Source organism: Diabrotica undecimpunctata, chromosome 8 (genome assembly GCF_040954645.1).
Source record: "Diabrotica undecimpunctata isolate CICGRU chromosome 8, icDiaUnde3, whole genome shotgun sequence".
In the NCBI taxonomy this organism is placed as follows: Eukaryota; Metazoa; Arthropoda; class Insecta; order Coleoptera; family Chrysomelidae; genus Diabrotica; species Diabrotica undecimpunctata.
In genome coordinates, this window is record NC_092810.1 from 56,998,953 (window position 1) to 57,025,663 (window position 26,711).

General features: G+C 33.2%; 2 protein-coding genes across 3 annotated transcripts in view; both read right to left on the minus strand.

The window, feature by feature from the left end:
* The window catches only part of LOC140447587 (prolactin-releasing peptide receptor-like), a 1,093,989-nt gene that overhangs the window by 493,170 nt on the left and 574,108 nt on the right, over nt 1-26,711 (minus strand). The window lies entirely within an intron of this gene.
* On the minus strand, nt 19,561-19,902 carry LOC140448846 (uncharacterized). The gene has a single exon (XM_072541964.1). The coding sequence runs from the start codon at nt 19,900-19,902 to the stop codon at nt 19,561-19,563; it is 342 nt and encodes a 113-aa protein (XP_072398065.1).

Genomic DNA, 26,711 nt, shown 5'->3' on the forward strand with positions numbered 1-26,711 from the left:
CCGTAAAGCATACGACAGCGTCCTGTAACTAAATTGTGGAAATCACTACAAGAAACTAACATTAGCTACACTCTAATCAAAGCTTTAAAAAATCTATATGAAAATTCTACATTACAAGTAAAAATTGCCAACGGACTATATAGAAAGTTATTCGTTACAAGGGTCTGCGCCAAGGATGCTGTATTACACCAACGTTGTTCAAGATGTATGTTGCAAAAGCACTAAATCAGTAGAAACGTAAATGTCACGGTATGGGTATAGACCTCGGAGAGGTTTGTTTATATACCTTACAATTTGCTGATGACCAAGTCATCATAGCTAATGATAAAGATGATCTAGAGTATATGGCAAGAAAACTAAAGGAGGAGTATGAACAGTGGGGCTTGGAAATAATGTGAAAAAAAAATCGGTTGCCTGTAAAGTCGGTTTTACGGGCGAAGATTTTACGTGACAACGTCTTTTTCTCGGTAGAATATTTATTGATATGAATATTATTAAATTGCACAATAGGAACAAGGAATTGAATGAAAATAAGAATTGCACAAATTTTAACTATAGAAATATATTTTGTTTACTAAAACATTGTACATGTAAACTTAAACTTAACTAATTTCTATTTATTGTTCAGTTTCTCAACTTTTGTGTCAATCTAACAATTAATCAATCAATCATAGTTTACGATAATGCAATATTAGTGTACAATTATTTACCTTTATTGTTGTAGTTGTTGTAAATGACGAATCTAAGCACTCCACATTTTCACTACAAACACAGCTGACGATACTTTAACCACACGTGTGAACTTGTATTATGACGCTTTCTCGGTTTTCCAACGCCAAGAACGCTCGAGAAAGACAGAGACACAAGCACGCACCGATTCAACGCGCCTAATTCTCTAGTGCTGCGCGCGCAGCGGACCGATCATGTTTGAGTGGGAGAGAGACGCAAGGCATTCGCCGGTCCGGCGGGCCTCTCTCTCGTTCGGTGACTCATCGTAACAGACGTGAGCGGGCGTTACACTTTTTCATGAGTGACTCCGAGCCACAACCTAATTTAAGACGTTGTCACGTCAAAAACTAAATACCTACCCATAGGAGCTATGTTATCCAATATTGAAATGGAGAATAATGAAGAAATTACATCCTGTAGTGAATATACGTACCTGGGAGTAATCTTCGATAGAACGGGAAAAGACGATGAGGAAATAAAGAAAAGGGTAACACAAGCCAGAAGAACAATTGGCTGCCTAAATGAAATAATTTGGAGCTCCGAAATAGGAATAAAGCGGAAATACAATATATTATATGAAACACTAATTAAAAGCAGCCTATTTACGGAGCATAAACTTGGCGAATAACCAAAAACAACAGAAAAAAATTAGAAGTTGTAGAAATGGATGTGTTTAAAAGATCGTTAGGTATATCCCGCAGGGAATGAGTTCGAAATGAGGAAATAAGACAACGAACATAAGAACGAACAGATATTGAGAGGAAACAGTTAATTTGGTACGGTCATGTTCAAAAAATGGAAGACACAAGATTGCCCAAAAAGATTATGAAGTGAGTACCACCAAACCGTAAAAAACGAGGAAGACCCAAAAAGACGTGGAAAGAAAGAAAGAAGGAGTAAGCAAGGCAATAAGTACAAGGGATCTTAGAGATGGCCAATGGGACGATAGAAGGACTTGGAAGTTGTAATAGAAGGTCATGTCCCCGACAGTTTTAATATTACAAAAGGCATGCGAGAAAGTAACCCCCTGTCTACTGCATTTTTCAATCTATTTTTGGACAGAGTTTCAAGTGAAAGCAATATTCACACTAAAGACTGAATCTATTGCCGTAGAAATCAATGTGTAGCATACGCGGACGACCTTGCCTTATAACAAGAAGATCAACAGAATTAAGAGAAATTTTTAAAAGTCTTGAGAAAAAAGTCAGAGAGTATGGGATGGAACTAAATAAGGAGAGAACAAAGTATATGGAGATGATGGGAAATAATAAACAGTTAGGACAGTTTTAAAAAGTATCTGCCCCAGACAAGGAATATAAATTGGAGACAGTCGGACAGTTCGATTATTTTGAAGTAACGTTATCGAGTGGAAATGACGAGACTCACGAAATCGAAAATAGAACGGCTTAACCGTTTTACTCCTGTCGGGATATATATCCCAACATAGGTTTGAAAAATTCTAAATGTTTTAAACTAGCTTAAAATTGCGTTGGGACGGGATATTTTAGTAGGCTATGGTATTTCTTATAACGTGAAATCGAGTATCCATCGTCAGCATCATATTCTAACCTAAAATTTAGTGTAATGTGAACACGTTGTGAGTACGATCATATGAAACTGTGTTGATAACATATTTCTGTTGGCGTATGGACAATTTTGGTTGCTCATTGTTAATTATAAAAGGTTAAGATAGGTGAGTACAAAATTTAATATTGCTGCCCAGTACGAAATTTATCGTAATGGGCAATAAATATTGAATGGAATTATATATCTCAACAGGTGTTTTTACTGGAAAATATTATCCCGACAGGTATAAACAACTTCCTTTTTTTAGCATGGATCGAAAAAAATAGAAACTTACCGAAGATGAAATTGATTACTATGCTAATAACATTGATGAAATTGAAAGTATAGACTATAGTAGTGAGTATAGTATGGTGGATAAGGACTTCATTTTGTCACCAGATGAAGTAAGTAGGGTAAGTTCACTAGAAAGTAAAGTGAATATAGGTAATTAAACTGAGAACGCATCTCAAATTTCAGATCAGGAATTCTCTGTCAATGATGAAGATATCCAAGATGCAGACGAGGTTATGCAACCTTTGCCGCCAACTAGTACAGAATTTTCCGCTGTTTGGACTGATGTCAATGCGGAAAATTTTATTCCGAGATATGATCTACCAGCCACAATAGCCCCAGTTATTACAGATCAATTGAATCGAGGCAGTTCTGCATTAGACTGTTTTCTAAAAAATATTTTCTAAAAGTTTGTTTATATATATGGCTCAGTGTACAAACCGTAGGCTTAAAATTTTAGGAGAGAAAAAGAAGAAAAATTTTGTCAAAACGTGCATATAATAATCCCATGCATTTTTTACCAAAAAAAAAATAAAAAAAAAATTTTTAAAATACATTCTTAGTTATTTTAAATGCTCTAGAACAACAAACTACAGATAAATATTTTAAATTTTAAAATATACAAATCAGGAGTGAAAGGGTTAAGGTAGTAAAAACGTTGGAAGTCTAGATAGGATGCTGAGTTTAAAAAAAATATCCAGAGGAGCAAAACGATAAATATATACATCGCATCGGTTATTCGGCCAACGGTGCTTTATGCTAGCGAGACCTGGATCTTATGCAAAACCATAGAACTAAAGCTAGGTAGATGGAAGCGAAAGATACTCAGAAGAATTTAATATGAAGGTATAAGAGACATGCGTATCTGGCGAAAAAGAAAAAAAAATGAAATAATGCAAAAATATGGACAACAAAAAATTTCAAACATTGCAAATGTTCAAATACTGAGATGGCTCGGCTACGTACCTTGAATGCAGGAAGAGTCCCTAAAGAATTAATATATACAGTAGCTTGCACAAAAAGGAAAAGAGGACCACCACAAAGAAAATGGATGAAATCGGTAGAAAAAAACTTCTTACATTTTAGGTAGCTATTTTTAACTTAGTGGGTTGAGTATTTTCTTGCTCTTTTGTGCAAGGGTTTTGTATGTTGAAGACTAGGTTGCATTCTTATGGTTGCCCTCCTCTGCCACATTTTGGTCTCCGATTACCATGATCGATAGTTTTTCTTGCACAAATAGTGTTAGCCATTATAATGTGTAATGGACATGTCATTAGGAACTTTTAATGCAGTGGTTTCTCGTTGGCTTCTGCATTCTGATACTGTGGAGCACTTACTTGGTTCTTCCGCCTTCGACACCAATTTTTCAGTCTTAGTACAATAAAGTGCCCTTTCACCAGCTCATCTCCCTAAAGCCACTCGGACGTCAAAGCCTCGTTAGTTATTTAGCAGGATGTACAAGATGACCATGATCTACTAGATTATCATACAAGCAGGTAAGGTTATCATATGAATAGGAGTGACAACATCCAGGGAACTATAAAAACCCAAGAAAAAAAACTAGAGAACGTGTTTCAACAAATAAAATGATTTCATTAACTAAAATTCTACTTTACGGGGTAGAATACTTTGTGGGGTGTGAATACGAGGGTATACAAAAAATAAATCAGAATAGAACCAAAATAAACGAAAAGTGCAATGGAAAAATAACGATTAAACAGAATATTTAGCAGATGGAAAAGTTGAGCGCCAACTATTTTTAGAAAAAAAGTAAAACACAATAGAAAGTTAACTAATGAATATAACTAAAAAAATTGGAATAAAATAACTCATGACAGACATGTAAAGTTTATATGTAAGGTTACAGCCAATAAAGACATCAATACGGTAGAATCCAGAGCAGATACAGCAGAAAAAAAAGAACACTTAGAACATCAGAAATACGATCATTGAAAGCAATCGCTAGAAAAATATTAAGGCACTGAAAATCGAATAAAAAATAAGAGGGTCAGCGAGATGGGGTAAGACAGTGAAAGAGAGGAAAAGAGTAAACAACAGGATATTATACGGTGGGTAGACAAGAAGGATCTGAAACCAGTATGTTACACGGATAGGTAATAAGAAGTGAGAGACTAGCCCAAATAGAGACATTAGATGAGCAGATGAACAACTGGGTTCTCGTACTGAAAGATCGTGTATAGATGCAATATTATTTATAAAGCAAATTTCTGAGAAATCACTAGTATATATTAGACCCTCTATGTCTGATTCCGTTAAAGAAAATATTTGACAGAGTAAGACATTACCGTGTTATCCATCTTCTGTATAATAGAAAAGTTTCCCCAAATATTATAAAAAGTATTGAAAACATTTACAAAAGCAACAAAATCAAAGTCAGAATAGATGGACAAGTTACAGAGAAAAATAGGTAGCGGAATAAAACAGCCCTGTGTGCTATATTATTGAGCCCTATGCTCTTCAATTTAGTCATGGATGAAGTTATTAGAAGTGTCAACAAAGGAAGAGGACACAGAATGCTCACATCATTTTAGCCACATATGACTTTTGCCTACTACAACACCTGTCCAAAAGTGAATGACATAAAATAACCTTGTCAACAATCTTGGCAAGTATAAACCGTTTTTTAACAAAATTCTTTACCAATCTTCTTTTGAGAACAATTATCGAAACGTCAAATTTTTAGCTAAACTGTAATTATTGTCATTACACCAATTGTGGCTTATTTCCATTTAAACATAGTATCTATATTTTAAAATTTTAATCTTTATAAAATTGGAACTTTTATGTTCTATAACAAAAATTTATAACAACAATATTAACATGTTGAAATTATTTGGCTGAATAATTTAAAATATAATTAAATTTTCACAATCTACTTCAATTACAGCTTTTCTTTTGATAAGTTTATAGTATACATATTCGTGAATTTCCTTTTCTCGTTTTTTTGGGTTATTAATATTTTTTCGTTTATTAAGTTGTGTGTACATTTAATCACAGCAGTCTGTTGATTTATTTTTTTTTCAATAACAAAAGCGTTTAACGTGACATTTCAGAACAAATTCTTCATCGTGCAGGGCACAGTACGATCCAAATGCATGGAATTTACTACAATGCGTTTGCTGATGGTGTCTCCGTTGTCTCCTAATAGATATTCCGTTTATTACTGTGTGCTTTACCTTAAAGAACCGACCCTGTGCCATTAATTATTGAATGCTGGCTGTTAAGTCAAAGTCAATAGACATGCTGGAATTCGTTTAGGTTGTCGTCGTCAAATAACGTTTCGGAGACGAGATTTTGCGCATAAAGCCTTTTGTTTAGCTTCGAACCGACTTCTATTTGCATATAGGGTATGAATTCTTAATTATGACACCAAAGTGTACATTTTAATTAAATAAAACCAAAATTTACAGCGCAATCATATTTAAGCGATGAATGATAAACGTGAGTGTATGTAATGAATATTTGTTCAGAAACTAACCTGGATTTACCTCAAATTACAGTTGCGGGTTTCTAATGAGAAAATAAGAAAAGGGAACAATTTTATATCTTAAAATTTTAGAATAATTTTTAAAGCACACAACTATACATATGTCCAAAAGTTTGGAATATTTCATCTTTTTTATTGATTTTTTTATATAAACTTTTTTGAATAGTTAAACATCATTTTGTTTTAATTCCCAACAATACAAAATAAATCTCAAAACCAGGTCAACGATATGCAAAAAAATTATTTATTCTCTTAAAATGTACAACTTACATTTGAAAATAAATTACTATATAAAAAAATAATTCTTAATAAAACTAATAATTAGTATTTCCTCCATTGGCCTGTATGCATGCCTGTAGGCGATTTGGCCTGCTGCCGATTAACTGGTCGAGCTGAGCTTGCGGAATTCTTTCCCATTCTTCACGAGCAGCATCTTTTAGTTTTCGAAGTGTAATAGGGGGATTGTTTCGCTTCTTGATGCCTGTTTTGAGAATATCCCAAGCATTTTCAATAACGTTTATGTCGGGGGAATTCGGGGGTCACTGTAATGTAGATATTCCTTCTTCCAGAAAATTTTGTACTGCTGCTGTTCAATGAGGAGGTCCGTTATCATAAACATGCATGCAGGTCCATGCATAAACACAAATTCATCACCTACTGCCCCTCGAAATAGACGTACAATAGGATTTAAAACTTATTCGATGTACACGGCACCAGTGACTCTTCTCTCCAGAACCAGCAGTGGCGTCCGTGTACCACTCATAATACCACCCCAAACCATAATACTGCCACTTTCAAATGGGACACGCGGTTGGGCTGTTTCTAGTCGGGCTTGTCGTTCTGGGACCCTCCCAACCAGTGTTCTTCGCGAATCAGATACCAAGCCAATTGTTGACTCATCAGAGAACATTACGTTATTCCAGTTAGGATCATAATGCACCATTTCTCTGGCCCATTGCAACCTTACTATTTTGTGTTGGTAGGTTAGTTTAGGAACAAGTAGCGGTCTTCTAAGATACAAATTTACCACATTTAGTCTGCGTGTTATTGTTTGCCGTGAAATATTCAGTTCTTGAAGCCTAGAAATTTCTCTGGATATACCACTTGTAGATTCCAGACGATTTCTACAAGCTATCAATGTTATTTGCCGGTCTTATGCTGCTGTTGTACATCGACTTCTACCACTTCTGGGACGATCCATGACTTCATTTGTATCTCGGACTTTTTTTTTTATTTTTGATACAGCACTCTGAGTAACATCAACAATATTCGCGATATATCTTTGACTAAAGCCCTGTTGTAACAAAGCAATTAGTCTAGATCTGGCAAATTGAGATATCACGTTTCTAGGCATTTTTAAAAGGCTCAATTAAAATTTAAACAAAGACTGAAATAATGTGTAAATACGCTAATCAGTTCAATGCGACCAAAATCATACAAAAACGATTCAAATTTACGATTCAAATTTTTTATCATTTTCATTTAAAAACGCTCTAGAATGAATATCAATAACATATTATTTGTACGTATTCCAAACTTTTGGACATGTGTGTATTTGGGTATGCAGCGGAAGACAGCACAAAGAAGTTCTCTTTTTAGTTAAATAATCTTTCGCAAATCTTCATTTGCTTTATTAGGCTACAATAAGTAAGGTTAGTACAAACTACAAAATAAAAAATCATTTTGTATTCTACACTAATTGAGGTTAGTTATCAATATGTTACGAATATAAAATCTATCCAAAAAAGTGAATTTTCAAAAAACTTTTTTACACAAAACACTTACAAAAAATATAGGCAATCATTTAAGTAAAATTGTTGTAGTTATCACAGAAACTAAAGTCATATTGTAATAGTTCTAGGTTGTACTAGGTTCTAGGTTCTAGGTGTCTAAAAAGAAAAGTATTTAAGCAGTGTATTTTGCCAGTGATGACCTACGGCGCAGAAACCCTAACACTCACAAGAACAACAGTGAGTAAACTACAAGTTGCGGAAAGGGCAATGGAGAGAATAATGTTAGGGATTTCTCTACGTGATAGAATACCCAATGCTACTATACGCAAAAGATTAGGAGTAGCAGACGTTATTGAAAGGATAACAACACTAAAGTGGTACTGGGCAGGTCATGTAGCAAGATCAGTTAATGACCGGTGGACAGAAAGAATTTTGGAATTGAGACCTCGAATACAAGCTAACAGAAAAAGAGATCGACCCCCAACGAGATGGACAGATAACATAAAAAGAGTGACTACAAATTTAATTCAGATGGCGCAAAATCTTTGACGTTTTAGACCACGTATATACATATAAACCACGTTTTTTTACAAATAACGCACAAACTACGTATTTATCGAAAAAATATTAACAAACAAACAAAATGGTGTAAATTAGTAAATCTCATCCGGGTCATGAATTTTAACCTGTAATGTAAAGTCCTTTTTTTGGTCTCTTGATGTTAAAATAATAATTACAAGTAAATATGTTTTATTATTAATTCTTTTTCATTCAATTAGCAGTATTTGACTGACCTTTACAGTAAGAGGCTCCCTGTCATAGATAATTAAATGACTTTTAAATTAAAATAGTAATTTTAAATTATTAACATTAGCAGCGTAAGATCTCTTGGGCAATATTGGATCATTTAAGTGTTAGTGCTTTGGGTTTTATTAGCTTTTCTTAGTCTAATCTATTTCATTATCAAACATTATCAAACACTTTTGTCTCCAGTGAACTCTTTTGCGGAAGCGAAAACTGAGAATTTTCATGCTTTTGATAAAAGCGTTTTAATTTTTAAGCGCTTGAATAGTGATCAAAATGATGATGGGCTACAGGATATATTAATCGAAAGAATGTTAAAATCTAATCAAGGTGAGAATACTTTAGCATTAGAGGCTGAGATAGCCAGGTGATCAAGACGTCCTAATACAACGACTAAGCTGGCATCGCAAGAAATCAATAACTTTCCAGAGATGAGTGAAAAGGACCTCAAATTTTTTTTTTCGGGAACCTATCAGTTAGGTCAAGCTATTTGCTATTTGGCTGTGTTGACGGATGATAGTAATAACATTAATTTGGAGTATATTAAAATGAAACCAAATATTATTAAAGTACTGATAAGATCCAGGCATATAAGCAGTAAGACCTATAAATGCTACATTGAGTATAAACCTGATTTAATTGTAAATGGTGGTATTTTGCGCCACGCATGTGACTGTGCAAATGGGTTACGCACTGTGGGTTTGTGTTCTCATATAGCCGCAGTCATATATTATCTCAGTAATGTAAGATATAAATCAAGAATCATAGACCAGCAAAAATTTTATCAGAAAATTATAAATAAATTAGTATATAAACTAAATAACATGTTTAAAAATAATTATTTAACACTAGAAGTGTCGTAATAATTTAAACATATGGTTTAATATTGTCATTAATTGGATGACGTTATGACTTTTAAATTTTGACATGAAATGAGATGGTTGTTGCTAGAAGATTACGTATCGGTCACACCAGATTTACACATGGTCACCTAATGAATTCTACACCTAAGCCAGTCTGTTACTATTGCCAATCTCCACTAAGCGTTCTACACATCCTTGTGGACTGCCAACATTACAATAAACGACGCCAAGAACTGGGCATGAAGGGCGACATCACAGATATATTATCGAACCAGAGTCAAGTCATCACAGCTATCCAGTTCCGGAAGCTAGAAAACTAACTAATTAATATATAACTATAGTATATATAACTATGTAATTGTACCTTATATATAATTCTATCCACGGTGCCTCGTGCTAATGGCCGAAGCTGTCACAAGCACGTTAAATTAAATAAAGAAAAAATTTGACAATCGTTACGAATCGAATCCTTAATTGACAGATATTCTTTTAATTTTTTACTTTTCAGTTTATATCTGTATTTTTTAGTTATTTTTTATGCAGATTTTTTAATTTAGACCTGCTTAGAATAAATATGTGATAATAACTGGAAACAAATTCATCAAGAGTAGTAAATCGATGTAAAGAACCGATAAGATAAGAAATTGTACTATAAATATAAATATAATACGACACCAGTATAGAAGCTTTGCTCCAAAAATGTATATTTTCTAATACACTTGTACCTGAAACTATTTATTTTACTTGAAGTCTTGATGTCAATCGAGAATCTTTATGGAGCATACAACATTATATCGTTCTTTTCAAAAATGGTCTCAAATTATGGCATAATAAAGCAAGATCTTTCTCTCAAATACACAAATATCTTATGTAAACCGCCCTAAATTATAGGTCACATTTCTTTTGTACCCGTTTCTCCAACAACTGTACAAGGATATCCTACTTATTATCAGTTCCCCCATCTACGATCAGTAGCGGAGATGTTCAGAGAAGGTAAAAGACGCATCCCGTTGAATAAAAAATTCATATTAATGTTACTATAAAACTGTATTTTTATAAAATCTCAGCTTTTCTCAGATACATCTATATTTTTTGTATTTCTCAAATTGATGATAAATATTTAAAAAGTATTGATATGAAAATTCAATTTGAAATGCTTTAAAGTTTGTTTAGCAGTAAATGGTTGAATTCGATTAGTACCGACTATAAACATCTGGGTTAACAGATAATAGCATAAAAGGCCCGGTTTCAGGTAACAATGGTTTACCTGAGTACAACCGCACTAATTGAAGTCAACCATTTTCCGCTAAACAAACTTTACTAATAACTGTTTTTGTCACACTTTAACCTTTCGATAAGCACGCCCATTAAACTAACTATAACGGTCGTGTCCATCTCCGACATACGCGTCTTTAGTTATATCGTTTTAAGAAATAATTTAAACTAGCACTAATAGGTATATAATATTTATGTAAATCTGCAGACGGCTATACTAAAAGATTTGTGCAGACAGGAAATCAATATAAAAGTAAAAATTTTGATATTTCGGTTGTAATAAGATGTATTCTGTGTTCTTGTATTCAAGAAGTTCAACTAACTTAAATTTCATATTTATAAATTTTAACATAACGTCAGTGCAATGTTAAAGGCACGAATGTGCATATTTAAAGTTTTGAGAAAACTGTTTTGTAAATGGTTACAACAACATATAAAAATCAAATAATACGTTTTCAAACTATCTATCTGGCAAGTATATGCTTGCCGCGATTTTCAAAAATGTCACAGCATAACACTTATATTTTTGTTTTAATTTTTTGAAAAAAAAAACACATTCGTGGTATTAGCTTTGTAAAATTTACAAAAAAAATCATTTTCGTTAAAATAGAAAACTAGATTTTGCAGTAAACAGGAATTTATGTAAATTTTTTTTTTAAATTGGACATGTCAAAATACAAAAAATAAAAGATTATCCTGGCAAACAAAAACACACTAAATGGCAACTTAAACTGTAGTATGAAAATAGTAACTTAAACTAAACAGAACAGTTAAAAAATTCTTAAAAACAAAAGGTTTTCTCATTCTTAGTCAAGGTCACTGTCTGTGGCTTCGTCAATATCTGGCTCGGCTAAGCTATCCCGGATGGTTTGGCTTGTTTGTAAATTTTCGTAAAAATTATGATAGGCTCTAGGAATCGTGTGGTCTTGGCACATTTTTAGTAAATCTTTTTTTTTGCTTCACAAATAGGTGGTGCTGAATTATAGGCTTTTTTTACTGCTGTGGGACGACCTGGGTTTTTTGTTTTAAGACAGTTTACCTCAATTAACTCTGCAGAAAAATCAGTCTTGTAATAAATTTTTGATGGCTGTTTTTTTAAGTAACGAAGCCAGCAAATGCTACTCCAGGGAATCGGAAAATTAAAGTTTGTGCTTGAAAATAATTTGAAATTAAAAATATCGTCATACAACATAATGCGTACATCAAACGGTCCTGGTGATACGCGAGCAGTTCTTGCCAATTGTGCCCAACCATCTGGAGTGTAGACTGGCACGTGTTTACTCTTTTTCTCAATTTTAGAGTGAACTGAGTCACACTCCATTTCAGTGTGACCTGTTTCAAAAAAACGATGGTCGATTACCTCTAATGATCGATAATTAGTAAGGAGTTGCTTACACATACTAGCAAAGACAGTGTTTTTTTACTGGGGACCACATCCGTCTGACATCATAAGAACACACCATTTCGGGGTGGTGAGGACTGCTTGAAAATCAAAATTGAAGGCTAACACACTGGTATCTTCTTTCGCAACAATTTTATCTTCATTGCGAGCTTCTCTAGTAGCATTTTTTCTATCTAAATGTCTTTTAAACTCTTCCTTGTTTAAAACCTTTTCTGCTTCGCTTAGGTCCTTCTGAGACAAACATTTTTTACATTGGTCCTTCTTGGGTTTAAAAAAAACCCAAATTGTACTCGTAAATATTTGTCTGTATTTTTCAAAACAAACTGGTTTCAAACTTTGTATAATGCAGCTTTCCTTGTACATTCTATACATAACTGACAAATTTAAAGAAGAATCTAGGTACTTTTTGTTACTAGAAGCCCTGCAATAATAGGATTTAACGGACGGGAAAGAAAGAATGTGTTTCCGTATGAAACCTTCAGCTGTATCGGATATTTTGTTAGATGGTAGCTTTCCGCGTTTATTGTCGTTCAAAAAACCACGTGAAGAGGAGAGCTTTAAACAACTACGCATTAAGGCATCTGTTACATTTAGTGTCGCCCTTAAAAACTTTCTGCGTACCTTGTGTTTCGTCTCATTCACTGTTAAAAAATATTTGCAAGTAAAAGCTCGTGTAGTTCGGTTTTTTTATCTGTTCTATGTGGCTGCTTAAAAATTGTCGCTGGTGGTCAATACTTTGTAAATTACGAAACTCCGTATAAATTTGCAGGCGGCATTCTTCATTAATAAGATCAGTGCATTTGTGTTTTGCTTTGCCAAAGCAAGGGGCAGGCAAAAGGGGCCGTGCAGGTTTCTCAGCTCCTCTATGTCCAATGTACGATTCGCCCTTTAATCTTTTTACCTTCCGAATGTTTCTTTTCTAAAGCATCTAGTTTCGTTGCCTTTGTTTTAAAAACTCTCTTGTCATTTGTTTCTTTAGCATAATTGATTTTAGTATTTTCATTAGGTGTACGATTACTGGATTTATTTTCTGGTAAATCTGATGAACTATTTAAATCTGTTTCTGCTTAATTTTCTAATGGCTCATAATTATCAGAAGAAGAACAGGAAATGTCCAGATCGTCAACAACTGATTCGTTTTCTAAAATTATTGGAAGGACTTGGGGGTGCGTAGTAGAAGTGGACGGCTGTGATTCCAACTAAATAGTTTCGTTTTGTAGATCCGGGTATGCAAAAGGTCCATCACTTAACGCATCTGAAATTAAAAATAAAATATAGGTATATAAGACACTACATGCAAAATGTCTCATTTGCAAATTAGAAAGATGGCAAAGATAACGATAAATAATAGTAATCTGTTAGTTGTGAGTGGAATAACAAGCACAAAAATGGTTAGCTAAGCACTTACAAAAGTATATCAACTTTGTAACAAATTAACAGTTTAAGAAAAAACTAAAAGAACACTCATGAAGCACCCACTCTACTCTGGCAGTAAACTAAATATTATTTCTTATTTTAAAAATTTAATCCAGTTTCCGTGATACCAAATTATCACTACAACTATTGTATTGCCATCGGTCCTTTGTAAATATATAAGATATTTTAAATAAATTACATGTAAAAGTGGTTATTAATTAACTACATTTAAAGATTTTGTTGCAATGATACATACCTACGGATAAGTGAAAAAAAACTAACCGCGTAAAAACAACAAACCATAAAATAGGTAGAGCAATTCTGCCTCATTCTTCAAATTGAAGATTTACGTGTACTAAAATAATAATAAAGAGATTATCACTTACCTTTCAAATACAACTTTCGACTCCGTTTCATTATTTCTTTTGTGCGAGATCTCATCTTGTAATCCAAACAGTATCACGAATGTAATAAAATTAAACTGTTAAAAACACGAATGTGACACATTCACTATTTCAGACTTATAACAATGCAATACGGAAAACACCATTGTGGTACATAAGTAACTTGGGTATTGAAGTAAATGAAAAAAATCCACTCTCGCGGAACTAACATTAAACACTGGGAAGAGCATAGATTACCACATTCGTGGATTTGGCATTGACAACTTTGAAAGTTAACAGGTTTACCAATGTGGATACGCGAAAATACCTAAATATGCACATTCGTGCCTTTAACATTGCAGCGAAGATAAATTCATTTTCAGTAACTTAAATAAAAATTTAAAATGAAATATTGTACGGTCAGGATGGCATTCTTAAGGACACAAATGCAAAAATAAAAGCAAGAGCCTATTTCGTAAACTAAAATTCAATCCTTCTCTTTTTATCAAAGTTAAACCTTTTTATTACATTTTCGCTTTCAAAAAGTAAAAAAGTTAAAATTTCTGAAACATAAGTTTTTAAAATTAAAATTTAAAATTAAATTAAATAGTATTTACTGGGACAAGTAGGAAATTATTAATAAGAATGTTTATTTTATAAAGAACTTAAAATTATAAAAATGATTTTTTTTAATAATTACAGTAGTTTTGACTTTTTGTTTTGGACTAGAAATAAAGTTTTGAATTTTATTTAATCAATATTGTTTTTGGTTAGTAATAACCTAAAACCATTTTAAAATTGAAATTAAATATTGAACCTTTTTGCCTCTTGGATGTCACCTTTAACCCCTCCTATAGTGCAACTAGGGACACCAGAAAAGCTCTCGAAAATTACAAATTTTAAACTTAGGTTCATATTTCTATCACGATAATTTAACCAAAAATTTTTTTAAACATGGTTAGATTACTGATCGTTTGATTATATTTTAATAAAGTAGACACAGCTTTTACAGTAGAATTTAAAATAATGAAACTGGACCTGTCGGCCTCGCCTTACCCTACTTATAGTTAAAATATCAAAGTTTTCATAGAAATCAACTGAGTAAGAAAAACTTGAAGATTTATGAAAATATATCTATATTATCATCATCATAAGTGGTGTTACAGCACTAGTTGAGCCTCGACCTTCCCAGTCTATTTGGACAGCCGTTTCTGTTCATTGTCAACCGTTGCCAGTATGCTGCTCCGATCTTTTTTTGCACCGTAATTTTTATTTAATCTCGACACATGTCCAGCCAATCTAAGCTTACCTATTGTTATGAAAGATATTACATCTCTACCAATACAATTTAAAATTATATCGCCTTTTCCAAATACCGTTCTCACAAATTACGCCCATTATTCTGCGTAGTATCTTCCTTTGGAAGACGAACAGACGATTTATTTCTGTTTTGAAAATGGTTCAGATATGTCATGATCGCTTGTTATGGAAGATCCCAGATAGGTAAACTTATTCATTACCTCAAACTTTACTGATCTATGCTGAAGTTTTGTTTGGTAATTCTAGCTATATCTCTGTTATTTGGCATCGACGCCAATATTTTGGTTTTTTCTTCGTTTATTTTAGGGTCCATATTTTGTGCGGCCTTCAGATAGTTGGAAACCACTTTTTTAATATTGTTCTAAAGCTATTTTCTTGTGAAATCTTACCATTTTTGATGGGAATAAGCCACAAAATTAAAGGTTAAATTAAGTTTATTGACGTTTCAATTTCCACTTCGGAAATCGTTCTCAAAATACAAATAGTCAAATTGAAAATTGAAACGCCAATAAACTTACTTTAACCTTTAATTATGGCTTATTCCCATTTAAATAGTAATTATCCATTTTTTAAGTCCTTGTGTAGTGCGTGCGATCAAATTTAAATCATCAGCATAAGCCCTAATCTACGTTGACTTATTAAATATTATGCCAATGTTGTATACCTCAGCATCTCTTATAGTCCCTTCTAAGCTATATTAAAGAGAGGAAACGCCAGCGCATCTCCCTGCCGTTACTTCGTATATTATGTTTCAAATTCTTTTGATAGATCGCCTTTTTACAATTCTTAATAATTTACGGGGAATGTTATTCATGACTTTCTGCTGAAGGCATGAATGAACATAAAGTTTATTCATGGCTTTATATAATTTGGATCTTAGGATGCAATCGTATACTGACTTAAAGTCCGCAGAGAGATTAAACGTATCAATCTTAGATTCATTGGTTTTTTCTAAGATTTGCCGCAGCACAAAAATCTGGTCAATTATTGACCTACCTGGACTAAAACCGCTTTAATCTTTACAGTGGAGTTCTTTCTCGTACATACCTAAACGGCTGTAGCGGGGGTTGGAGAATATTTTGTATATTGTTCTCAGAAGAGTTATGCCCTTATAATTTTTAAATTCCAACTAATCTTCCTTTTTATTCAGTGGACATATATGATTCCAGTGTACTATTCCTTTGGTATTTGATCTTCATCCCATACCTTGACTGTTATGCTGTATATTTAGTGCATAATGCTATTACATCCATGTTTAATGAGCTTTGCAGGGATACAATCCACTCCTGGGGACGTGATTGCGTCTCTCACTTCCAATATTGAAGGAGGTTCTACGTGGGTGTTACTAACTACATGTCCATTTTATTCCCTGCACATCGTCGGCCGTGGTTTGAATTCTTTTCTTGTCTTATTTAGAATATTCTAAAACTTTCTAGTTTTCTTATTTTCTGTTAGTAATTGAAACTCTTGCAAAATCTGGTTTTCCACGGTCCGCTTTTTTCTTTAATGTACGCGTTTTTCCTCCTTCCTGAGTTCTTTGTACGTTTGCTCCTTATCCCGTGTTCTTCTTTGTTGCATAAGTTACGTTATACGCATAATAATTATTGGTTCCCGCTTCCTTAATGGTTTTTCTTTAGATATCCCATTCCCGCTAACTGTCCTTTCTTGCTTCTCTTGCTCTTTTCTTTTTTTGCGTTTGAAATTCTTGCTTGCATTTTTGCGCTTATCAAGAAGTTGTCTGAATCTATGTTAGCTCCAGTTTAAGTACGTACATCCATTACGTTAGAGAAGTGCCTGGTTTCTTTAAGGATGTGATCTATTTTTGATTTGATTCGATTTTTTGTTGTTCCATCAGACGAAGTCCATGTTACTTTATGAATATTCTTGTGGGGGAAGTAAGTACTTCCAACGACCATACCCTTGGAAGCTGCAAATCCAACTATTCTATTTCCATTGCCGTTGTTGGTATCATGAGCACTGCATTTTCCGATGTATAGGCTATACATATTTTCTTTTCCTATTTTTGCATTAAGGTCGCCAATCTTGACGTTCTTTCTGATGCATTTGCCGTAGAAGATCTCTATATTGTCATAGAATAATATAATAATATCCACGTCAATTATTAATTAAAATTTTAGCTAAAACTGTTTTATTTAGAAACGTACGATTCTAATAATTATGTCGTTTAAATAAGAATAACTTTAAGCCGTCACTGGCTCCAACACTTCTCTCTGAATTTTGTTGTGGACTATCTACACAATAATCTACTCGAATCATCCACCAGAGCTTGGGGGCACATTTGTTTTGTCAAGATAATTCGAATAGTAAGGGAAAGTGATTTCGTCTTGGAGGCGCTGAGGATAGGTACAAATACACAAGGTCGCCTCAAGATAAACAATTCGGATGACAAACATTTATAACTGTAATTAAGAACGTAAATATGTTGTCACAAACTTTAGGTAGCAATTTATAAGGATCATTACAATTTAGCAACTGTAGCAAACCGTAGGTGGGTAAAAGATTTTATACTGTTTATATTAGGAATTAGGATATGCCAAATAATAATATGTTTATTTTAATGAGACCTGGTTTGATACTCAATGAAAAGCAGCTACACAAACAATAATAAAAAATTACACAGGATCGACGATACAATATTTGTATCCTCCAAAAAAATTAAGAAGTAAGTTCTTTTTATAAATTTTTTCTATTCTTTGGCCATTTATGTTGCTTCTTCTTAAGGTTTACCGTTATTTCGTCGATAGTCATCGACATCATCAGGGATGAGCTACAAATAGTTATACATGAAACATTTGACAGTCTATTTAACTAAGTTACTTATGATTTGAGATGATCGCCGTAAAGAAAGCTGGTCAAAGTTATAAAAATTTTGTTAAAAAAAGTTTTTTTCACAAAATAGATGTATGTAAATTTACAAAGACTGGTACAAAGACAACGCACAATTATTACTGTTGTGTATTGGACAGAAAGTCCTCTCTAGAGAGTTTTACATCTTTTTTTATTTGATTGTTAACCTGAACTTTATGTCATGTAAAGCCGACAATGTGGTTGATTTGCAGGTTTGAAAACTCTAACCTCTAAAATCTTCTTCTTTGCTTGATGTTCAAAGTAGAATAGAGATTTTAGTGGTCTTTGCCTTCATTAGGTGTCTGAACCTGTATTTGATTAAAATCTCGAGTTGGAGATATTTAAAAATTGAAATTGTTAAAGTAATTGAAGATCACTTTAACAAGAGTTTGATAATTAGATCTTGGTTAATTCCAAGACCTAGTTGTTATGTAAAGGTTGAACAGTAGTATCAAATGATTATTTATTTTTTTTTTGAAAAGAGAAGTTGATTGTTGTAATTGAATGTGTTGTATGATTTTTTTTATTACTTAAGAGTCTATTGTTAAACTATGCGATAGTATGGTAATGTAATAATCTTATCCTAAAAAGGAATATGTTGAATTATTGAATTTCATATGCTGTTTGTCTACTGTTAAAAGAAAAGAGTAGATTTCACTGAGGTGGTGGATGTCTGTTTTTTTATTTATGTTGTTCTCTGTTTGTGCTATACAAGCCATTTCTAGGAAAAGACGTTTTTTGTAATTGGTTTCCCTTTCTAGAACCTCTACTGACTTAAAGTCTATCTGGTGTACTTCATTTACTACATGAAGCGCTAATGAGCAACGGTCATGATGCAATCGGCAGTCGCTTTTATGTGAAATTATGTGATTTTTTAAATGCCTTTCTGTGTGGGCTATATATTTTTTGTTGCAGTTTTTGCATGGAATTATGTAGACTACATGTGACATTTGCTCCTTAGGTGTTTTGTCTTTTATTTTTGTGTGAAGGCTCTTTATTGAAAATACCGTTTTATTTGCAATTTTGAAATTATAAAAAGAATTTAGTACCCTTGCTAGTCTGGGTGTGAGATCCTTGATATAAGGTAGAGAAATCATTGTGTATTCTGTAATTGGTTCATTGGATGTGTTATGTTTAACATTTTCTCTTATTTCTTGGATGTTGGTGTCTATTTGCTCGGCATAACCTACTAGCCCTTGGACATTTGTATTAATGTTGTTTAATTCATCTAATATATTCTGAGGAAGGGATGAAGGGGTGTCATAAAGAATTTTCTTAACTAAATCAGTGGGGTAAGAGTTGTCTGTAAACAGGTTGTGTAAAAGTTTGAGGTTCTTTTTGTGGAAAGTTGTATCTGAAATTTTCATCACCCTGGCCTTCATTTGTTTTAATAGATTGATTTTCATTGAATGTTTGTGATATGATAGGTAGTGTAGGTATCTACCTGATGAGGTTTTCTATACCAGTCCACTAGGATATTGTTGTTGTTAGTTCTAATTAGTTTAGTGTCGAGGAAGGGAACAGATTGTTCATTATCCTCTACTTCTATTGTGAATTGTATATATGGATCATAACTGTTAAAGACTGATAAAATGTCTTCCACTTGATCTTTTGAAAGTGCCAGGATAATGTCATCAACATATTTCTTTACAAAGGTAAGGTTATAGGGTAAGACTGGAATAACTGTGTCAAGGATGTCATCGACTACATATGCAGCTAGGATCGGTGAGACTTTTGCACCCATTGGTGTTCCAAAGGTAGATTTATATATCTTATTGTCGAAGGAGAAATAAGTGTTGTCGAACAAAAAGGTTACCAACTCCAAGAAGGTCTCTAGGTCTATTTTGCAATGAGTTGATATTATATCCCATCTTTTTTGTATTGATCTTAAACATGCTTCTAAGTAGACGTTACTAAACAATGACACCACATCAAGACTAGCAAGAATATAGTTGGGTGGAAGAGTGATATTTTCCACTAGTTTTTTTACTTCAAGAGTCCTTGATGTAATATTCATTGTTTAAGTCATATGAGGTTGTTAAAATGTCTGTTACTAGAGTGGCAATTTTCTCTGTAGGCGCTCCCATGGACGATACTATGGGTCTTACTGCCAGTTGTGGTTTATGAATCTTTGGTAATGAATAGTATTTAGGTGTTACGCTATTATATGTTGTAAGTTTCTTTTTTGTGGCATTGTCTATCATGCCTTTTGTGTTTAATGACTTTATGAGTTTGTTACTTTTTGCCTGAAGAGATAAAGTAGGATCACTGCGTAGTTCAATATAGGTATTACTGTTTGTTATCAATTCATTGGACAGTTCCATATATTGATGTTTTTCCATAACTACAGTTACGTTACCCTTGTCAGATAAAGTAACTATGAGTTGTGGGTTTTGTTTAAGAAAATCATCATCATCATCAATCAGCCCTGAGTTGTCCATTGTTGAACATAGGCCTCCTCTAGACTTTTCCATGTGCTTCTGTTCTGCGCCTCTGCTATCCAATTGGTCACGATTCTTTTGAGGTCGTCGGTTCATCGCGTTAGGGGTCTTCCTCGGCTTCGCTTGTCAGCCCGTGGTCTCCACTCAAGCAATTTTTTTGTCAAACTGTCGTCTTTCATTCTTGCAACATGTCCTGCCCATCTCCATTTTTGCCTTGTAATATGTTCGATAATGTCTTCCACTCCGGTTCGTTTACGAACTTCCTCGTTTCTTATTCTATTTCTTAAGCTTACTCCAAGCATTGATCTCTCCATCTTTCGTTTAAGAAAATATTTTGTTTTATTTACTAGTTGTTGTAAAAAAGAAGGTTTAGTTGAACTGTTACTTATTACGTAATTAGTAGGAGTGTTTGTTTTTTTTTTGTTTTTTTTTATAGCCCTTTTCTATCCGAATTGTCGAAGAAAGGCCTCTCCCATTCCTCGCCATTCATCCCTGTTGTGTGCTAGGCGTTTCCACATTGGTCCTGCGACTCTTTTGATATCGTCGCTCCAGCGCATTTAAGGTCTTCCTCTTGGTCTCTTCGCATCGTACGGTCGCCAGTTTCCGACTTCTTTGTTCCATCTACCATATTCAAGACGTTCGTTGTGTCCAGCTCATTTCCATTTTAATTTAGCTGCTTGTTTCGCGGCGTCCTTTATTTTTGTTTTGTTCCAGATTGCTTCGTTCGTTTGCCGATTTATTAGTGAGATACCAAGCATCTGTCGTTCCATGGCTCGCTGAGTTTTTCGAATCTTGTCCATGTTCTTTTTTGTGAATGTCCAGGTTTGAGCTCCGTAAGTGAGAACGGGAAGGATACAAGAATCGAACACTTTGGTTCGAAGGTTTTGGGGTATCTTTTTGTCTTTTAGTATGTATGAGAGTTTTCCAAATGCGGCCCATCCCATTCTTACTCGTCTGCTTATTTCGGTAGTTTGGTTTTCTTTGTTTACCTTGATATTCTGACCCAGATATATGTATTCTTCTACATGTTCCACTTTTGTTCCTTGGATGGTTATCGTCGGTTGATCATCTTTATTCGACATTAGCTTAGTTTTACTCAGATTCATTTTCAGTCCTTTTTTTATGGATTCTGTATGAAGCTCATCGATCATCGTCTTCAGTTCTTTCCAGCTGTCGGCTATTAGTACTACGTCATCTGCATATCTTAGATAGTTTAAATACTTTCCGTTTATCGATAGTCCCTTCGTTTTCCAATTTAGTGATTTAAAGATGTCTTCAAGTGCGGCAGTAAATAGTTTTATAGATATGGTGTCTCCCTGTCTTACTCCTCGGTTGATTTTTATTGGCCTCGTTTTCATTCCGTTATCCATCGTGACTACCATTTCAGCGTGTTGATATATACTATGTATTATTATCCTATATCTAGAATCTATTCTGCTGTTGACCAGTGCTTCCTCAATAGCCCATAATTCTATGCTGTCAAAAGCTTTCTCGTAGTCTATAAATGCTAAACAGATTGGTAAATTGTATTTGTTAACTTTTTCTATTACGACCTTTAGTGTGTGAGGATGGTCACATGTACTGAACCCTTTTCTAAATCCGGCTTGCTCTTCTGGTTGATATACAGTGAACTTTGTTTTTCAGATCTGTATTGTCCCCTTTTTTGTGTATTAATATTGTGTTAGCAGTATTCCATTCCTTTGGTATGTTTCCTTCAAATAGGCATTTATTAAAAAGTATTTTTAGGTACCTAATGACTTCTTCTCCGCCTTCTTTTAACATTTCTGCCAGAATTCCATCACTACCCGGTGCTTTATTTCTTTTCAATTCTTTATTATTACTTGCATTACTTCAGAATTTACGTTTGTTATTTGTCTTTTCAGATTTTGCTTTGAAGAGTTGGGGGGATCGTTTCTTGAGCGGCATAACTCAGTATAGAAGTTTTCAACTATGTTTGATATCTGAGCTTTGCTTGTTTCTAGTTGGCCTTGTTGATTTTTTTTAGTTATAATATTTTTCTTTCCTAATTTCGATTTGGTATATTTCAGACTTCGATTTTTCTCTATCACTCTTTCTACATGTTCTTGTTGATGTTTTTTAATATCGTCTTTTATCTGTTTTCGTATGGCTCGATTAAGTTCTTTGTATTCTGTGGTATTTCTTTTGTTTAGTGACAGGAGCTCTTTTCGTTGTTTCAGCATATTCTTTGATTCTGCACTTATTTTGGATTTTTTGTTGTTATGGCGGGTTGCTACTTCTGAGCTAGCATTCAATAGTTCTTTTGTTATAACTGAGTTAATTTTATTAACGCTGAGTTGTTCTCGATTCAATGCTTGGGCGGTTTTTAATTTGCTAGCATATTTTTCTTTATCGACTTTTAGCTTTTCTGTGTCTATTTGTATCGTGTTATTAAAGTTAATTCTACGTTTGCTATACTTAATCCTTAGTTTAGCTCTAACCATTCTGTGATCACTATCCAGAGAGACATTATTTATTACTGTTATATCTTCTACGATACCTTTCTTGTTACACATGATGTAATCGATTTCGTTCCTTGTTTTTCCGTCTGGTGATAACCACGTCCACTTTCTTTGCGGTTTTTTCTTATGAAATGTGTTCATTACGAAATATTGGTTGGTATGTAGGAAGTTAACCAGGGTTTCTCCTGGTTAAGAGTGTTTGTAGCTCTGGCCATTGCAATTGATCTTAATTCTTTCTGTTTAACAAAAGAAGTGGCAAATGCTAAATTTTGGGCCTAAAGATAGTATACATGAAACATCGTGGGGAATCTCCACATTGGTTAAGTTTTTCAACCAATTCGGTTTGACTTTGAGTGTATTTTTTATAGTACATATTTTATTTTATGTTATTTAGTTTATTAATTTGTTTTCTTTTGGTTTTATGAAAAGAATGATTGTATACTCTTAATTGTCTGCCTTTGAATTCATTGAATATGAGTTCTCCACAATGCTTAATAATAACTATCTTTAAACTTTGTAATTTTTTCTCAAGTTTTTTAATTAATTTGTGATTTATACCTATCTAATAGTTTAAAAGTTGGTAAGAATTAATTGCTGGGACTTTCTGATATTATATTCACTCATGAACATGGCGGCTCCGTCATATTTCGATACAAGTAAGAATTTTAATTCTAGATTCGTCCACTTAATATTAAACATTTTCATTTAACTTAAGATATTTTGTCTTTTTGTGCAAAATTGGGCGAAGTCCTGTAATTTGCTTTTCATTTGCAAACCATAAACTTTAACGCGGAAATGGGTTTTCTCAGAAATTAGTTTTAGAAAGTGCCAATTACAGATAAGGAAAGTGGTGGCGAATTTCAAATTTGTCCCTGGCGGATTAATTCATAATGGAAAACCTCAAACTTAAATAGAATGTTGGTTAATAAGATGAAGAGCTGGCTCTTGAACATTTTCTCACAGTTTAAGTGGATTTTGGTATTGAGTTAAATTGGGCTACTTATTATCCTGTCATCATCGGCTCCCATCTAATTACTTTAGAAGGATTTAATTAGATTTCACATCAGTTCTCTTTTGCTCTCTACATTTATTTCTTAACGATAAAGTCAGACATTTTTGCTCATATAACTTTATAACTAAATTTTAACAAGTTTTCAGTGTTTTAAATATTTTGTGTTTAAACAACTAAAAGTAGAATAACGTAGCTTACGACTAATGTATTTAATTCTAATTTAACCGCAATGATCAAATAAAAAGGTGACCGATGCTACGTAATAGAGGAAATATGGAAAAGCTCTATTTTTTTCTTAGACATGAATTTAAGAAACGAAAATTTTATAGACAATTATATTATTTGCAGTTGTAATATTGAGTAAATAATATATATTGTGTAGTCTAATAATCATGTATTTTAAACAGGACGGTAACCTATTTATTTATAGGGGAAGATGCTATACCTCAGACACTTACTAAATTAGGGTTTTGGAAGTTGTTACAAGTAATGAAGCAACTTCACTTCTGTAGTGTTATACTGAACTATGACATAACAATATAATTTTTTTGGATGCATAGAACATTTGTATTTGCAAAAATTAGGTCACTTCAAAAAATAGTGACAAATTGTCCACGGTACAACATAGGTGTTGTACCGTGTATACCGACACAGTATACGATAAATATAAAAGTATATTTTACCTAAACAAACATTTATAAAATGATAAACATAAAATTAAACGAATCTATGTTAATAAAAAATAAAAGTTTATACATATTAATAAAAACAGAAAGTTGTTTAAAAAAATTCTTCTTTAGAACTTTATAAACTTCCCTACAGAAACGAATTTGTTTGGAGGTCCAATTTTACTTTTAATATCGCATGCTGGGTATAATTTTCAATATTCTCTTTTAGGAAATTTCCAATTTTTGAGGAATTTTTCCATAGATCTTCTTCTTATGGTGCCGTGCACCTATAGTGCGTTGGCGAATTATCTTAAGGTCAGACGTCTGTCTTTTGCGGCATGCAAAAGTTCGCCAGTGTTAGTTACGCCTGTCCAGTTCTTTATATTTCGCAGCCACGACATTTGTTTGCGACCTACTCCTCTCTTGCCCTCAATCTTTCCTTGGATAATTAGTTGAGGGATTGCGTATTTTTCCCCTCTCAGGATGTGACCCAGGTATCCAATCTTTCGTGCCTTGATCAAGCTGAGCAATTCTCTCTCAGTATTTGCTCTTCTTAGGACTTCCTCGTTTCTCACCCTATCTGTCCATGGTATGCGGAACATTCTTCGCAAGGTCCACATTTCGAAGGCTTCCAACTTGTTAATGGAAGATATTTTCAACGTCCATGTCTCCATGCCGTATAACAATATGGACCATACATAGCACTTAACCATTCTGTAACGGAGAGTGAAGGAAAGATTGCGGTTACAAAGTAGCGGTTTAAATTTAAGAAAAGCTTGTCTTGCTTGTTCGGTACGGCATTTTATTTCTTGTTGAGGATCCCATTGGTCATTCACCATCATTCCCAAGTATTTGAATGTTTTCACTTGCTCGATTTCCATAGATACTTTAACAAATTCTTGTTCTATAATATCAACAATTTTTCCAGGAAAATTATTATTTTCTTAAACGAAAATTATAAAATCATCTTACCGAAATTTTGAAACTTATAAATCACTGTTTGGGTTTTGAATTTTATTATCATAAATGCCAAAAGACATTTTGGACATATCTGATTCTTGTAACAACAAATTATCATCTGATATTGAAGATTCGAAATCGGAAACGATTTTTCTTTTAATGGACTTTTCAGTTTTTGCCTTTAGCAGCATTTTGTTGTAAAACATTTATTTTTCTCTTTTTTTGGTTTATTAGACTAGCTATTTTCAATATTTCAATCCAGTCTTTCAGGCTTTTCTATACTTTCATTTTTGTCTTACCCTTTCAATGATTTTTCTTGCAGCATATTTAACATAAATGCACATCATTAGCTCTTCTTCATCTGTAGATAATAATTTCTTTTCCTGTATTAGTATATGTAAAGTTTAAATGTTAAAGATGACGCATCAGGGTAGTTCTACTAATATTACAATGTTTAGCAGTCGCAAATAAAGACATTTTTTTTCTCAAAAATAGAACGGCCTGTTTCAACTGTTTTATATCGAGTGAAGTTTATTGTGTGTCTTGTTTACTGCGTGGCATATTTTCTGGATCGTGCAATTATTAAAAAAATAAAAAATAAAAAATAAATATAAACTTTCGACAACTGATTTTCAAACATACTTTACAAATATTAAATCACCAAGTTATACCTAGGATATATCCTAGGTATAACTAGTGTATTGTGTCCTAAGTACATCTGCGTTACTAAATTTTGTAAAAATGACATCTTCATAACTGTTGCCTACAATATCCTAACCTTCAAACAATTGCAACCTAATCAAATGATCTGGTCTCTGTATACTAATTTTTTCATAAAACCGAACGTACAAATTTAATGCATGACATAAATATTACTAAAAAAAACTTACTTTTTAACGAAAAAATATACAAATTCATTGAAATCTTAAGACGTTTAGTTTGACGTGTTATCACTATGCACATTTTATAGACTTAGTAAAAACAGATTTTAG

Coding starts and splice junctions, on each gene's coding strand:
- LOC140448846 (XM_072541964.1), bottom strand. CDS start 19,902: ATGGGTGCAAAAGTCTCACCGATCCTAGCTGCATATGTAGTCGATGAC.